Below are 14,257 nucleotides of genomic sequence, written 5' to 3' on the forward strand. Positions count from 1 at the left end.
ACTTTCTGCCGATTCATGTATCGTGAAGGACACCGTATTCCCTATGCAGCCAAATATGGCGGACTCTTTTCAACAGCCGAGATCGTTAAGACAGATGTAGTAAAACATAGTGGGTTCTTTCCAAGGAATGAGACTGCTCCGCGGGGAAGCATATCCACTTACTAGGTCTTGCACTACATAATTGCCCATTCAGAATTGAAGCCGGAAGTTAGCGGAAGCCCCTTGGCGATCTGGAGCCAGTCGAAGCCGTAGGGCACCGCCAGGTGGCTTTCTCATGAGTCGTGGGAGAGATGGGGACAGAAGAATAGAAGTGACGCTAAAATCACGGCAGTGGACTCGGGAGAACCGAAAGGTTGATAGTATGTGTGAATAGAAGTGACAGCAATAGCCGCCAATAGTAGCCGTGGACTAATGTCCGCCTAGTGTTAGCGAGGTGCCTTGGTGCAATTTCCTTATCGCAGGGCCAACTCTATATATCCATTCTTACAAGAGATTGGTTGAGCTGAGTGTGGGGTTTAGCGCCACGAGGATCGGCTTCAATCCCGAAACCGAAAAGACATCGTAGTCTGGGGACCCCGCGTTTTCCATTGTCTCGGTTATTCCCCCGCCAGTTCCCCGGATTCTCTAAACAAGCTTAAGTGAGCTTTGGCAAGTGTAACTTGGCAAGAGAGATATTATGGAAGCTCTCTGACTCAAGGTAGCTATGTAGAGACTCGACTTGATCTATTTAAAGGGAGATGGAGCCCACTGTATTCATCTTTAAAGCAAGCCAAATAAGAACTTTGTTTGCTCTTAATCAATACACAATACCATCAACTATTTCTTAATCATGTCCAACCAAGGCCGAAAGTGCGAATATGAGGAGAGGGAGAGGTGCCGATCCGTGAGCTCAAACGAGCCGGATCTTGAAAGACTTCGAACCAAAGGCGGCCATATTGACAATCGTGATCAGCCTTCGCTACCTATTGTTCATCGAAGCTTTGCAAATCCTGCACCCTTAGGCCTTCTATCTTTTGCCACAGGAGTATTTCTACTCTCAATGCTTGGTGTCCATGCACGCGGCATTGTGGAAAAGAATATCTTGGTGGGAGTTTTTGTATTCTTTGGTGGAGTATGCCAGTTTATTTCTGGAATCATGGAGTTTGTTGCCGGAAACACGGTATGAATCCATACACGAGAAACTGGAAATCTGAAAGCCCCTAATGTTTTCCTAGTTTGGAGCTACAGTCTTCCCAGCATATGCGGCTTTGAGCCTGAGCTTCGCACTCAGTAAGATCTTTTTTTAACTACAGCCTTCCTATAAATGGATAAAGCTAACCATAACGTTTTACTGGCAGTCTTTATTCCAGGATCAGGCATTATTGATGGTAAGGTTTCTATCTCATAACGCTTACTACGAAACGAACTCAGAACAGTTTTCTAACAGCAGCAATAGCGTACAGTGATGCCGAGGGACATCTCCTTCCCGAATTCAGTCAGGCGCTCTCCTTGTATCTATGGAGCTGGCTCATACTGAACGCCATATTCACCGTCGCATCCATTAGAAGCTCTTGGCCATTATTCATGGCCCTTTTACTTTTCAATGTCGAATTGACACTCCTCGCCACAGGCTACATGGTTGGCAATGAGACTTTATTAGTAGCTGGAAATTCCGTTGGTTTCCCGGTGGCATTGTGCGCCTGTAAGTATACCTCATCTCATACGGCAATCAGTACCCTGGCTAATGAAAATAATGAATAGATTGGTCTGGGTGTGCAGGATTGTGGTCAGGAGGCATAACTCCATTTACACTTCCAACGTTCCCTATGTACACATATGTCTGATGCATTGCACGGGAAACGGTCAACAATCGGGTTGGTGGTTAATAGGCCGCGGAATATACTAGTCGAGTCAATTTTTAGATTCATTCGTGTCTAATAGATTCATGTTAACATGAAAAATAAATTGACACGGCGGCGGTGAATGTGTTTTGATCAGCGATATACTGCTCCACAATGGACTTCAACAGAAGAGCCCCCATTCACTGATGCATCTCTATAATTCACCATGATAGATCGTACATTGATACATATCCTGACTATTTCAACATAAATGTTCTCTTGGTACTAATTGCGGATGATCTCCCTTCCGTCCAACCAGTCCATGAACCACGCATAACACATCAAGATTTTCCTCCGCCACGATCGCGTCCAAAAGAAATTACCAGATCTCCAACTCAGCCACGCTCCATAACCCGTGTATTCACGTTTCCCCTGGACTACGCCGTCCCGTCTTCCAGTGTAGGTGACTAGAGAGCGCTGTTTGTATTCAAATGGAGACGTATCATTCTTGTTCAGCACCTTGATGATGTAGTCTGCTTTTTGAATTGCAACTTCGGCGGTTGTTGGTAGAGTTCCGCCTTCGATATCTCCCGCATCTCCCATTGCAAATACGCTCCGCAAGGCATTGCCATCGAGTGCGAAAGCATTGAGACGATCATCCGTCAAAATTCGCACCAACCCCTTTTCCGTTTTGCGAAGATTCAGTTTGTCAACTAGAGGAACTGATTTGTTTCCCGTGGCCCAGATGAGCATGCCATAGCCGGTAGCACCATCCTCTTGGGTTTCAATCGTATTTTGGGTAATTTTCAGGATATGTGTATTCGTTTTGATGTTGACTCTGCCCGTTTTTAGGGCACTGGACGCATACTCTGCCAATTTTTGATCGAAAGGTGCCAGAATCTGAGGAGCAACGTCGTACACGGAAACAGACGCCTTTCCCTTCAAGTGCGGAAACAAGACATTGGCGTCTCCATCAAATAAATCCGTCAGCTCAGCCGCCATCTCGATACCAGTGGGACCGCCGCCAACAATGGCCACATGCAGCAGTTGCCTCTGGCGATCCTCTGATGTCCCTGGCAGCGAGGCCATCTCAAGAAGGTCGTTCAATCGGCTTCGAACTGCGTTCGCATTGGCAACGTTCTTCACGAAGATGGCATGTTCCGTGACGCCAGGGATGCCGAAAGTGTTGCTACGGCATCCTGGTACAAGGATAACCCTGTCGTAGTCGACATTGAAACGTTCGTCCTTCAGCTCGTCGAATGCTGGCTGACAGATGATAGTCTTTGTGTCAAAATCGATATCGACAACCAGTGCCTTGATATACTTTGCGTGAAAGTCCCTCCGTCGAAGAGGCTCATGTGCCAATCGGGGGTCAAACAGTCCGCAAGCAGCGCTGGCTAATAAAGGAGTTACTGCGGAAGTATTCTCGGGCGAGATTAGTGTGACATCATACTTGTTGTGGTCGATACCATAGCCCAGACGATAGCCACCCCAACCACTTCCAATAATAACGACTTTCTCTTTCTGCGTAGCCATGGCTGATGTGTAGATGATTGGAAAAGTGTTTTTACTGAGCTAAATTCCACAGCGACACATATGATTCTCACAAGGGCAGGCTCAATTAATATGCTCGAAGCGGAGATACATGCAATGACGACTGAATGGGGTCAAGCAGCTGAAGCATCGAATATCGGCAAAACTGCTGACGTCACGAAAAGTATAAATATTTCCTAAACAGGGGAATCTAATTCGAAGCCTCATATGACATTTAGACATAACTTGGAAATATACAGGACTCGGGTTTAATTATTGCCGATGCGCAGCGCTTCTGGGTGCAGTAACATGCACTATCTCGATGTGCTCGGTGTTTTGAAACGTTGATGCAAATGCCGAAAGCCGAGTAAATGGCAGAAAAGAATGGTCCAGGCACTCGGGAGGAGATTCCTGAGAAATTCCAAAGTGGATGCGCAGTGATCCAGCAGCTAGTTATGAATTGACTTCACAACTCTAGCTCGAAACTCCAACTCCATACTAAACTCCGAATACTATCCGACAAGTCTATCAATTACGCTGAGGAGAAAGAGACCAACCCCTGTGTAGGAACGATAAACTTTGCTGAGTTTGCTAGGACTTGATGGAAGTAACTGCTACACAACTGAGACTACTAGTTAGCTCAAATTAAATTGGTAGCGAATTATGTATTTGGGGGTAACGCAACGAGCCTTTTTTGTTTTGAAGACATACTCGGCGGGTGAAGAAGGCGACTGCATTAGCCCCCGCCTCTCTAACTAGAGAGGCGGGCACGTAACCCATATCTTTGTACAACTCATATATAAAGTCACCCCATAGTAAAATATATAAAGTAACAAAAATACTCGGTTAGTTAACTAAAAGATTTATTGCGAAAAAAATAAACAGGGATACATGCATAGGTCTTTTTGTCACCTCATGCATTTTACTATGAGTTGACTTTAGATACGGTTTGTACAACGATGCAAATTACGTGCCCGCCTCTCTAGTTAGAGAGGCGGGGGCCTTGGTTGGCCTGCTTACTAGTCAACCCGCCGGGTATACTTACCGTCTTACCCAGTGGACTATTCCGTAACAGCTAGAGTTGGACTGTATTACCATAGATCAGATAGTTGGTCCGAAACACATACGACAGTTATATCTGTTAGTAAAAAAGGCATGGCGTCAGCCCAATTAAATTAGTAAAGTAACGGACATTGAATACTATCTATTGCAGGCCAAGGAGCAATTTATTAGTTCTCTGCGATTCCTCGAATTTCCCACTGTTGCCTTCACAAGATGGAGCCCTATTCATCCAGGGATATGCTCCAATGCTAGTACAATTCTGTCGCACCGCGCGGGCTTCCATAAGGAGTTCAAACTGGCTGGCCTATTCCTATTTTAGCTCTGCGCGCGGCCATCCCAGTGTAGGATAGCGCCAAAGAGAGCGTCTTCCTCAGCTACCTCCCTGTAGGATCTTGGGCATGTTCAAGATTGCGCGGCAGATATCAGATCATTATTAATATGATATGGAGAAAGGAATGATTTCGTTACAAATCGTGATTCATTCGTAATTCCAAGGGCGGAGGTGGACGGGAGTATTGGGAAGACACAAGCATATAAAGCGTTGCATTATCCCCCGTTTACATGCCATATCCAACAACCAGCTCTTGCACGCAATTTTTTGTCTCAATCTACCACATCTTTTTGTTTCATTATAGAAACTCATTCTTATCCAGCTAGAAGCATTTCTACTCTCAGCATCATGTCCACCACAATTGCAATCGCTGGCGGCACTGGCAACATTGGCAGAACCATCAGCGACGCCCTAGTCGCCGCCGCAAAGTACAAAGTGATTGTGCTTGCCCGTGAGGTAAATACAAATCATCATTCATCATTAAAGCTATCCATCCCAAGGCTTGTTCTGACATGGTTGTATTACAAGGCCCCCAAAAACTGGTCTCAAAGCGCTCCCTCGCTTATCAGCGTCGACTACAACGACATCAATGCTGTAACCACCATATTAGAGAATAATAATGTCGATACGGTCATTTCTACCATCAGCGTTATAACGCCAGAGTCTGGAGTAGCTGAACGCAATCTCATCAAGGCGGCTGCAAAGGCGGCGCCCACGAAACGCTTCATTCAGAGTGACTGGGGTGTACCCGCACCTTTGGAAAGGTAAATTTGCACCGGACCTCCTATGCTTTCTTTGTCTTGGTCAGATACTCTCATTTCAGATGAAAATTAGTAGTTACAACTGCTAACCTCTTTCAAATGCGCATAGCAACCTTCTCTTGCCGCAGCATCAAGTCCGTCTTGCCTCAATGGAGCAACTCCGCCAAACAGACCTCGAATGGACACGGTTCCACGTTGGCTATTTCCTCGACTACTATGGCATGCCGCACATAGAGACTCATCTTCCGGCGCCATTCGCTTTCGTCTTTGATATCCCCAACAAAGTGGCAGCCATTCCAGGCAGCGGCAACGATGTCTTCTCGCTTACATATACGCGAGACGTAGCCAAATTCGTTGTCAAGGCACTCGGGTTGCCTAAATGGGAAGAAGAAACGTTTTGTTATGGCGATAAGGTGACATGGAATCAGGTTCTGCAGCTTGCTGAAGATGCGACCGGTAAGTTCCCCATACATATACTTGCTAATTGCATCTCAATCATCGCTTTTTCAACTACTAATATCTTTTTTTCCATAGGATCCAAGTTCAATGTTACCTATGATGGCATCGAGAAGCTTGAGAAGGGAGAGGTTACTGAACTACCATCCCATGCCATGGCCTACGAGCATTTTCCAAAGCCACTTCTACAAAACTATTTCTCAAAGTTCAGCTTGTACATCATCGCCGGCTTGTTCGATATGCCAGCAGACAAATCTCTCAACAAGGTATTCCCAGAGGTAAAGACAACCACCGTGAAGGAAGTTCTAGATCTCTGGAAGGGTAAATAGATGACTAGGCCGTACGCCTCATTTGATGCAGCTTGGCTGTTTATTTCGTTGCCCTGTGTAACTTTCGCTGAGTACCATGGCTCAAGCAATGCTGTATTAGCTACATACAATGGGACATATACAATTGTGCTCGTTTTGCCAGTTTTAGTCGTATCTAGAGCTCTTCTAAATTAATAAAGCTGGCGTACCAAGAATGTTCAAGCATGCTTGTACGTCCCACGCTTCACTGTTCATGGATCCTCGAATCTGCCATACACTCTCCATGACGCGCAATGCTTCATCCAACGTCCCAATCAGCGTTGGTTTATCTAACCCGGCGAAAATATCTCGAAAGGCTTGTTCCTGTGTTTGCTCAGCCATACAGCCAATCACGCAGAGCGGCCAGGCCAACGCCCGCAGCTGAGAAGATCCAGTCATTGTGTTTAACAGCTGAAGTGCATGCGCTACGTTGGATCGCACCTCTGGCATTAATGGCATCCAGCCGGATATGACGACGGCAAGGTAGATTCTGGCTGAGTAGCTCCAAATTTTCGTAGAGTTTGCTAGAAACGGGTCAGATAATGCAGTTTAATAGAGCCAATGAACCGATATTTACCTGTAATAGCCGCACCATCGCCGTCTATCTGTGAACCGCCGTCCTCAAGCATTCGGGTAATGTGGCTGGCGCGATCAATTAACTCTGTCTTGTAGTCGACGCCCTTTCTCATGTTCTCCTTTTTCCAGGCATCCAATGCTGATATGTCTGCAATTACACGTATGGTCCAATTTCGGCAGCCGATAAGGTTCGATAGCCGGATAGTAGCCTCACCCTTGCCATAAGTTCCATCATCTCCATCAAAGAGAAGCTGTGGATGAAGTTCGAGTAGTTGTGGTGGTCGCTCAAGGGAGGTGCTCGCCACAACGTCAATGAAAAGAAGAAGGCCAGTAAAGAACCGAAAACATTCCTGTCGATTGTCCCAGACATAATAGCCTTCTTGAATGGCATATAGCGGGCGTTGTTTGATGTTATTCAAAATGTCGAATAGCATGGATGCAGCAGTTTTGTCGGTGTGATTATGTAGTATGTCTAGAAAGAGAGCAATAGTCGGCGAGAGATGGTTGCTCCAGTTCGCTGACCTACCCAACGCTACCTCAAAAGTAAGAAACTGGACAATGCTCTCCATGACGCGCACTTTATCCAATAGATTCGCTTTCTCGCCCTGAGCATTCAGCTCCTGTATATCCTGTTGCAGCATATTGAAGCACATATCCGCCTGTCGTACGAGCCGAGACCAGACTACAGCCTTGCACTGTTTATGCTCTTCTGCAGAGTATGTTTCGCTTAACGCAACTGTGAAAAAATAAGAGCTGATGCCCAAGACTGAATGGAAAGCGACCTTGCTCTGCGAGAGAAACGAGAAGATCCAGCCACGCCCAGGGCCAAGGAGAGGAGTTTGGTAGAATGGAAAGATCAGCGGGAATACATTATCCAGGTACTTCATGAGAAAGTCCATGTCATAGTCTTCTCCGTAGAACATCATATCGGGATCAGGTCCGGGTCCATCAAATTTGGTTGTAAGGCTGAGTCCTGGTGCGGCATCGCATATTTTGCGTTTGCTCAAATCCGCTGCAGCGCCTTGACGAGTCGTCTCATTCGTCGCATCAATGTGGGAGTTCAATCCACCGCCAGCAAAGTCCCCTTTTGGAACAAGGTTGATGAAATTGAGATCATCTCTGGCTTGTGCTGTTTTTGCAAATCTTGCGACTCCTGCCGAAGCATGACGCCTCTCTCGACGATAACCAGCGCGCTCCTTGATCTGAGATTTGATCTGCGCAGTCATGGCCTCTTGCTTCTTACCGCCATCGAGCCATTTGGGTTTCCGCCCGTAGTGGCAGGTAATTTGCAAATCACTACAATTGGCACATTCAGGCCGTGTTTCATCGCATTTTTTGCGGCGGAGTCGACACGTCCAGCAGCCATCGCATCTCTTTTCTACCCGAGCCATGAGATGAGAGTAGAAGCTGGAAGATGATGCGAGTAGATTCACCGAACGGGAAGCGTGCAATAGCCGGAGACAAGGAGGAGGAAATATGACAGAGACGCGTAGAATTAGAAGAAGACGGAGAAAGTCTGTCAAGCATTATCATCCATCTGTCAAACGTTGTTCTAAGATGCGGTCGGGGCTGGAAGATGAACAGGCGGTAGCCAGCGGTGATTACGGTCGACTTTAACAACTTCTGGCTTAGAGCACAGTGCGCTTTTTTTTCTTTTTTTTTTTTTTTTCAATTACTAGGGATTACCCTATGAAAAGGTTTAAAAATCTAGATGCTAATTTTAGACCTATCTTTATTGAAGCATTTTTATACAGAGTATACGGCTTGTATTTAAACTGTATACTTATCAATGACTTTTTACAGGCGTTTTGCAAATAAGCTGCAAAAATCGCTGTAAATTGACTACATAAATAGAATACTACTATATCAACAGTTTAAAAGGGTATATTACTAGTAGCTTATAAGAACTCTTGCTTTAAACACAGGCTTTACAAAACATATATTACCTTATTCCCGTCACCGGGGAGGCCAATGTCCACGTCGACCATTCAGACTCGGCCTCATGGCACTTCAACTCATTGAAGAGCCAACAAATTACGCCACCACTTTCCTGCGTCCAAGCCTCGATGGAGTATGATGAAGTGCCCCTCCACTTGAAAAAATGGCGGTGGGATAGACGAGTATGCATTGTGACTGGTGTCACAGTCGCCGAAGGGGCAACAAGAGCCAAAATGATAGCACGAGCCGCCGGATTCAAGACTTCGGTTTCTGGCGACCCATCGGGAACCGGCTCTACTGGACTGGGTATGACTAGCGAGTTTGAAACAAACGACTCCAATGAAGAGAGAACTAGCGAACCAAGCAAATTTGTGTTTGCATAAAGGTCTACTATCGTAGTATGGCCCATGCTCCATTCCGTAAAGACGAGGTCCAAAGTGTTAGGAACGACTACAGAACGGAGTTTCGGGATGGAGCGCCTGTGGCAATGATCGAAACTGTTGTTGTTGATGATATAAATGAGGAACCTTATCGGGGCAGCGATGAAGACATCGACAAGGAAGAGGTTTGGGATGTTGAAGTTTCGGGTGTTGATGAGAGTTAGATGGTTACAACACCACAGTGCTATGTCTAGGGTTGTGGCACAATGTGGTAGCCACTATCAGGAAGAATAAGCAACTCATAAGAAACCATTGAACTCGGCAAGAAGATCATGACGGCACAAAGAGGCCCTAATAGTCTATAGTAGGATAATCAATATTGGGTTCTTTGGATCTAGGCCTCGCAGCCATAGCGACTAACTCCAATTATGACCATCTAGTCACAAAGGGGCCCCCTCGTCGATAGCAATAGAAAATATTAGCTTGGGATGAGGGTATTCTAATTCCTCATCGGTTAGAGCAGTCCTCATACATCGGTCGTGTTTAATAAACTCTACCAATTTACAGTTATACATCAAGTAAAGTTCAACAGCAACATTCAACGACCAGCGAACCAACCGCTCTGCGAGTGGTGTGTTAGGCAATATTCCCAAGGTGCCCTATTCTGATCCAAAGCACTTCCAATAGCCCAATAACAATTAAAATTTAGTGGTACTATTTACTGCTACCTATCTAGGAACAAGCGAGACCTGCGCTCAAGCATTTCCTGTCGGGTCGTCACAGATAAGGCATTGACCACATGCAAAGAACAAAGAACAAACAACACGCGCTTCTGCCACCCGCAAGGAACATAATCTGATTCCGCTGCACATTACATGTACATTCTTTAAACCACCGCTGTATGTATCCAGTGCTCTCTGCGGCCAACTCACGAGCATGTGCCCTTTCATGCTGGTATAGAGAAGAAGAAGCGTACAAAGCCCAAGTGAACCATGGCGCCAGAGAACGCAATTTACAACAAGGCCGCAGAGTGCTTGGCAGCTTTGAATCGTTGCGTTGAGTCGATGACATCGACGCCATGGCCGCAAGAGCAGCTTGACCGGTTCAACCTTTGGGCCGCCCACGGCGGCATCTTTGGAAGTTATCAGAAACACACTTCCATGGACTGGCGCCTGCGCGAGCGACCGGAGTTGGTGGACATGATGCTGCAGCTTCTGGATTTACTGCACGAGTATCTATCTGGTAATTTCCACTCACCGGCCAACGGTCGTATGTTGCCATAATAACGCTTGATAGGAATCTGTGCCTTGATCGATCCCGAAAGCGATCCCAAGTTTGATGCCGGCGATACTATCACCGCTATACAAGATGCAGACCGCCAGACTCAACCACCTTCATCTCCCACGTCAGCATCAACCAGCTCATCAGAATGTTCATTTGGCCTGGGTCCTGAAAAGTTGTCTGTAGTTGCAGATCCAATCGACGCAATGCGAGGGAAGGTGGAGCAGACAGTTGCAGAACTTTTCAGAATCTCTGCAGCCATCCGCTCCGCTGGAATGAGCTACAGACATACCGAAGCCGCAAACTTTGTCGAGTGGCAAGATGGCATGAATATAACACAAAGATTCAAAGAAGACGTGGAGTTGTTGCTGCGATGCAAGAAGCCTTCCCCTAGCGACTACATGGTGAAGCGGCTGGTTGAAACCATTTGTTTACGGCAAAGGGAACTGGCATACTCCCGCCGCAAGAGGATGGATAGGAGCGGAAAGGATGCAATGGAAGATTCCATCGAATCCCACGACATGGTAAGCCTTCCACCGCGATCTACGGCTGGATACCCACGACAAGGCGGGTCTGGCTCAACTACGTCCAAGGCCACCCGCACAGCTATAGGTGGATCGAGTGGAAAGGCGGCACAACCTAATATAAAAAAGTCAACAATATACACCGCCACACATGTGCCTACAACGATTTTTCCTCGGACAAAGCCTATGGAATCCTTGACAACGCGACCGCAATGGCGTACAATAGACGATTCTCTCACCAACCTTCCGCTACCACCAAATGTGGGCGAAAGGCTCGAGGTCGAATGCCCGTACTGTTTCATTCCGTTCGAAAGAGCAAAATTCGAAGCATCTTCCTGGAGGTATGACATGATTCTGCTTTCGAACGTCTTTTGTAATTAACCCTCTTTAGAACTCATGTTTTGGAGGACTTTCGACCATATATTTGCATTCTGCCGGACTGTATAACACCACATGCCTTATATAAAGACAGCATTTCATGGATCCGCCACATGCAGACGAAGCACACAGTGGTTAAATGGAAATGCGTCTCACCGTGCCAGTCAGAAGTACGGGTCTTTCAGACGGAAGCGGAGTTCTTGGCCCATGCCGAGTCTGAACACAAAGAAGATTTTACTACCGAAGAGATTTTTGAGCTCGCAAATCTTGGAAGATACGAGATCGCTCGCGAGCTTGAGGTTGATCTTTTGCTGGAGTGCCCAATATGCGCGGTTTCGTTCAAGGGCAAGGACTCTTTGAGTGTGTACAGCCACATTGCCGATGATCTTGCAGAATATGCTGGGATATCCCTGCCCGAGTCCCCATATGCCGATGCGAACAGCCACAAGGCGACCGTCAGGCTTAGTGAGACGATATCCAATTGGGAACATTTCGATACCATTCCATTGATAACAGACAAAACGGACCAAATGGAGCTAGATTATTGCTGCGAAGATGAACCAGATTTCAACCAACGTCTTGGAGCCTTCAAAAGGCCCAACTCGACAAGTGATGATGCAGTCTCGATCCGCTCGAAACGACACCAATCGAACCATAGCCATTGACAAAACCTCTCAACGACCGTATTGATGCGCTCAACGCGCTGGAGGGGGTTTGGGCGTTTTGCTCTTGCTGGTTGAGTCCTTAGTCGGTGCTGGGCGAGATTTCGCTACTTCGGAGGGTGAGCCTCCGGCTTTCTTCCAAAAGAGTGTCCAATGATTCGCTAATCTCCTTCAAGCGCTGGTCCTTTCCCCAGTCGATGATATTCTTGACGTGCTTGCGGAATTCAATGTAATGTTCTGGGTCCTGGAGCAAGAAGCTCTTCACTTTCTGCGTGTAGTAGTCCAAGTCGTTGTGCTTCCACGAGACGTAGAGTCGTGCTTCAGTACCGTTCATGGCGATGCTGAACGCGGTGCTGTCAACTGGTTTGACCTTGCTGCTCTTGCTTTCCCTTAATTGACGATTAAGGCGTTCGGCGATGTTGATGCATGATGCGGAGCCTCCCAGGCATTGGTTCGTTGCTACCCAGAGATCTCCACCATTACCTTTGAATTCGATGACGAAGAACGGGTACATGAGGCTCTGGTTGTTGGCTGTTCCATTCATTTCGTTTCCCATCGAGATGAGCTGCGTCTGCTGGTCGGGAAATGCGTGATGACGACTGTATCCGTACAGCATGTCAGGGATTGGGTTGCTGATCTTGAATCGTGATCCGGCGTTGGGGACGGCATGCCTAGACATCGGCTGTCTGTCGGAGCGCTCCAGGCTGTTTCCATAGCTTGGTTGGGGAAATACCCTATCTCGAAAGTAGTCTTCCACTCTCGGTTCGTCAAGCCCTCTCATTTCGAGTTCGCCCAGGGCCCTGTCGTGGTATATTTCATCGAGCGAGGGTCCAGGGGACTCGCGGTTCCTGCGTGCGTAATCGACGACGTTGGCAACGTGTTCAGGGAGTTGTTCATCGCGGTGGCGCATGTGGACATGATTGGCGGCCAAGTTCTGGTCTCGGTAATATGGGTCTTCAACAAGGGCTCTTGATGATCGGCTTGAGCCCGCATCTGACGGGGCAATTGATCCGTTGGATGGGCCAGATGTCGGTGGTACCGCATACCCTTCGGCATCCCGTGCGTAAGCCGTCTCTGGTGCTGATCTCGTGAGGTCCCTTGAGATGGGGTCGTCGCTCGAGTGGTGAAGGTAGCTGTCTGACCGGCAGCGCTTTTCTCGGTCTGATCCGATAGACTCGAGCCACTCGGAAATTGTGTCGGTCCGACCGACGTGGTCTTCGAGAAACGAGGCTCTAGGGCGCTTCGGCGCTGGTTGCTGTAGGTTCGTCTTGGATAACCGCGCTCGTTTCGTGGCGGGTAATGAAGGGGTCTCGAGACTCGTATCGAGCCGCCTTTTCGTGGACTGCAAAGGTTCGTCCATGATGAAGGAGAGAGATAATTTTAGTGCTTGGGCTGGCCGACTGAATGGGTCTAATATGCAACGCTCGCCAAGATGGCCTGCGCGTTGGTCAGGTTGCTGAGTGGTTCCCACGTATTTTCGTCACTGTTGTAGCCTTTGCACTTCACAAGGTACTCTGTTTGTGGTCCTTCTCCACGGTGATCGGGGATCTTCTCGTCCTCGTATTCCTCTTCGTTTTCGAGCTCGGTGGTCTTATTGAGCTGTGCCCGTGATGGTGCTGGTTCCAAAAGCGAGATGTGAAAAATTGGGTCTACATTGATTGTGGTAGTGACAGTTCGTAGTTGGTGTCTGAAATCTTTCGCTTGATTTTGAATGGTTTAATCTGTTTATAGTTAAGTTTGTCGCTTGGTTGCTTTGTTTTGATGTTTTTGTGAGTAAGGTAGATTTTATCTCCCTCCTCAAAGGATGGTCCTTATCCTTTGTTTGGCGTTAGGCATGACTAAACCAACTGTCCGTTACATTAACGTTTGGTAGTACAAGTAGGAGAAACTGGTTTCCACTATTAAGGCCTATGCGATACGATACTGACTTGCTATTTGAACACCTCCTCCATTTGCGATCCCCTATTTCAGCTTACGCACCTGGCCGGAGCCTAGGTCTTTATTTTTACTGTATGGCAAGTTTCATTTTCGCGCGTGTATTACCACCTCCCGCCGCGCTTCAGCCGATGTGTAAGAAGACCGCTGATCCAATCCAGAAGTGAGGAGGAAATAACGAGAGGACTCAAAAGCTCCGGCAACATACATGTGGGATATGTTAGCACAACAAGTGTTGATATGATATAGATCATCTCTAACTATGTGGGCTGG

General features: G+C 47.2%; 8 protein-coding genes across 8 annotated transcripts; 4 read left to right on the forward strand and 4 right to left on the reverse strand.

Annotated features, from left to right (window-relative positions):
• Positions 1–829: 829 nt before the first annotated feature.
• TrAtP1_009843 (uncharacterized protein) lies at positions 830–1,823 on the forward strand (the record flags this gene model as incomplete). The annotated part of the gene is made up of 5 exons (XM_014091112.1): positions 830–1,159; positions 1,215–1,269; positions 1,338–1,367; positions 1,436–1,681; positions 1,741–1,823. The coding sequence occupies 5 exons, from the start codon at positions 830–832 to the stop codon at positions 1,821–1,823; spliced, it is 744 nt and encodes a 247-aa protein (XP_013946587.1).
• Positions 1,824–2,105: 282 nt separating this feature from the next.
• TrAtP1_009844 (uncharacterized protein) lies at positions 2,106–3,442 on the reverse strand (the record flags this gene model as incomplete). Its single annotated transcript, XM_014091111.2, has 1 exon — positions 2,106–3,442. Exon 1 carries the CDS (start codon positions 3,354–3,356, stop codon positions 2,106–2,108), a length of 1,251 nt encoding a protein of 416 aa, XP_013946586.1. The 5' UTR covers positions 3,357–3,442.
• A 1,652-nt stretch (positions 3,443–5,094) lies between these two features.
• Positions 5,095–6,292, forward strand: TrAtP1_009845 (uncharacterized protein; the record flags this gene model as incomplete). Its single annotated transcript, XM_066114466.1, has 4 exons — positions 5,095–5,202; positions 5,275–5,510; positions 5,617–5,963; positions 6,042–6,292. The coding sequence occupies 4 exons, from the start codon at positions 5,095–5,097 to the stop codon at positions 6,290–6,292; spliced, it is 942 nt and encodes a 313-aa protein (XP_065970562.1).
• A 165-nt stretch (positions 6,293–6,457) lies between these two features.
• TrAtP1_009846 (uncharacterized protein) lies at positions 6,458–8,112 on the reverse strand (the record flags this gene model as incomplete). The annotated part of the gene is made up of 2 exons (XM_066114467.1): positions 6,458–6,834; positions 6,888–8,112. The coding sequence occupies 2 exons, from the start codon at positions 8,110–8,112 to the stop codon at positions 6,458–6,460; spliced, it is 1,602 nt and encodes a 533-aa protein (XP_065970563.1).
• A 2,084-nt stretch (positions 8,113–10,196) lies between these two features.
• On the forward strand, positions 10,197–10,487 carry TrAtP1_009847 (uncharacterized protein; the record flags this gene model as incomplete). The annotated part of the gene is made up of 1 exon (XM_014091107.2): positions 10,197–10,487. One exon carries the CDS (start codon positions 10,197–10,199, stop codon positions 10,485–10,487), a length of 291 nt encoding a protein of 96 aa, XP_013946582.2.
• Positions 10,488–10,691: 204 nt separating this feature from the next.
• On the forward strand, positions 10,692–11,390 carry TrAtP1_009848 (uncharacterized protein; the record flags this gene model as incomplete). Its single annotated transcript, XM_066114468.1, has 1 exon — positions 10,692–11,390. The coding sequence occupies one exon, from the start codon at positions 10,692–10,694 to the stop codon at positions 11,388–11,390; it is 699 nt and encodes a 232-aa protein (XP_065970564.1).
• Positions 11,391–11,551: 161 nt separating this feature from the next.
• TrAtP1_009849 (uncharacterized protein) lies at positions 11,552–11,878 on the reverse strand (the record flags this gene model as incomplete). The annotated part of the gene is made up of 1 exon (XM_066114469.1): positions 11,552–11,878. One exon carries the CDS (start codon positions 11,876–11,878, stop codon positions 11,552–11,554), a length of 327 nt encoding a protein of 108 aa, XP_065970565.1.
• A 253-nt stretch (positions 11,879–12,131) lies between these two features.
• On the reverse strand, positions 12,132–13,409 carry TrAtP1_009850 (uncharacterized protein; the record flags this gene model as incomplete). Its single annotated transcript, XM_014091106.2, has 1 exon — positions 12,132–13,409. One exon carries the CDS (start codon positions 13,407–13,409, stop codon positions 12,132–12,134), a length of 1,278 nt encoding a protein of 425 aa, XP_013946581.2.
• Between the last annotated feature and the right edge of the window lie 848 nt (positions 13,410–14,257).

This window comes from Trichoderma atroviride, chromosome 5 (genome assembly GCF_020647795.1).
Source record: "Trichoderma atroviride chromosome 5, complete sequence".
In the NCBI taxonomy this organism is placed as follows: domain Eukaryota; kingdom Fungi; phylum Ascomycota; class Sordariomycetes; order Hypocreales; family Hypocreaceae; genus Trichoderma; species Trichoderma atroviride.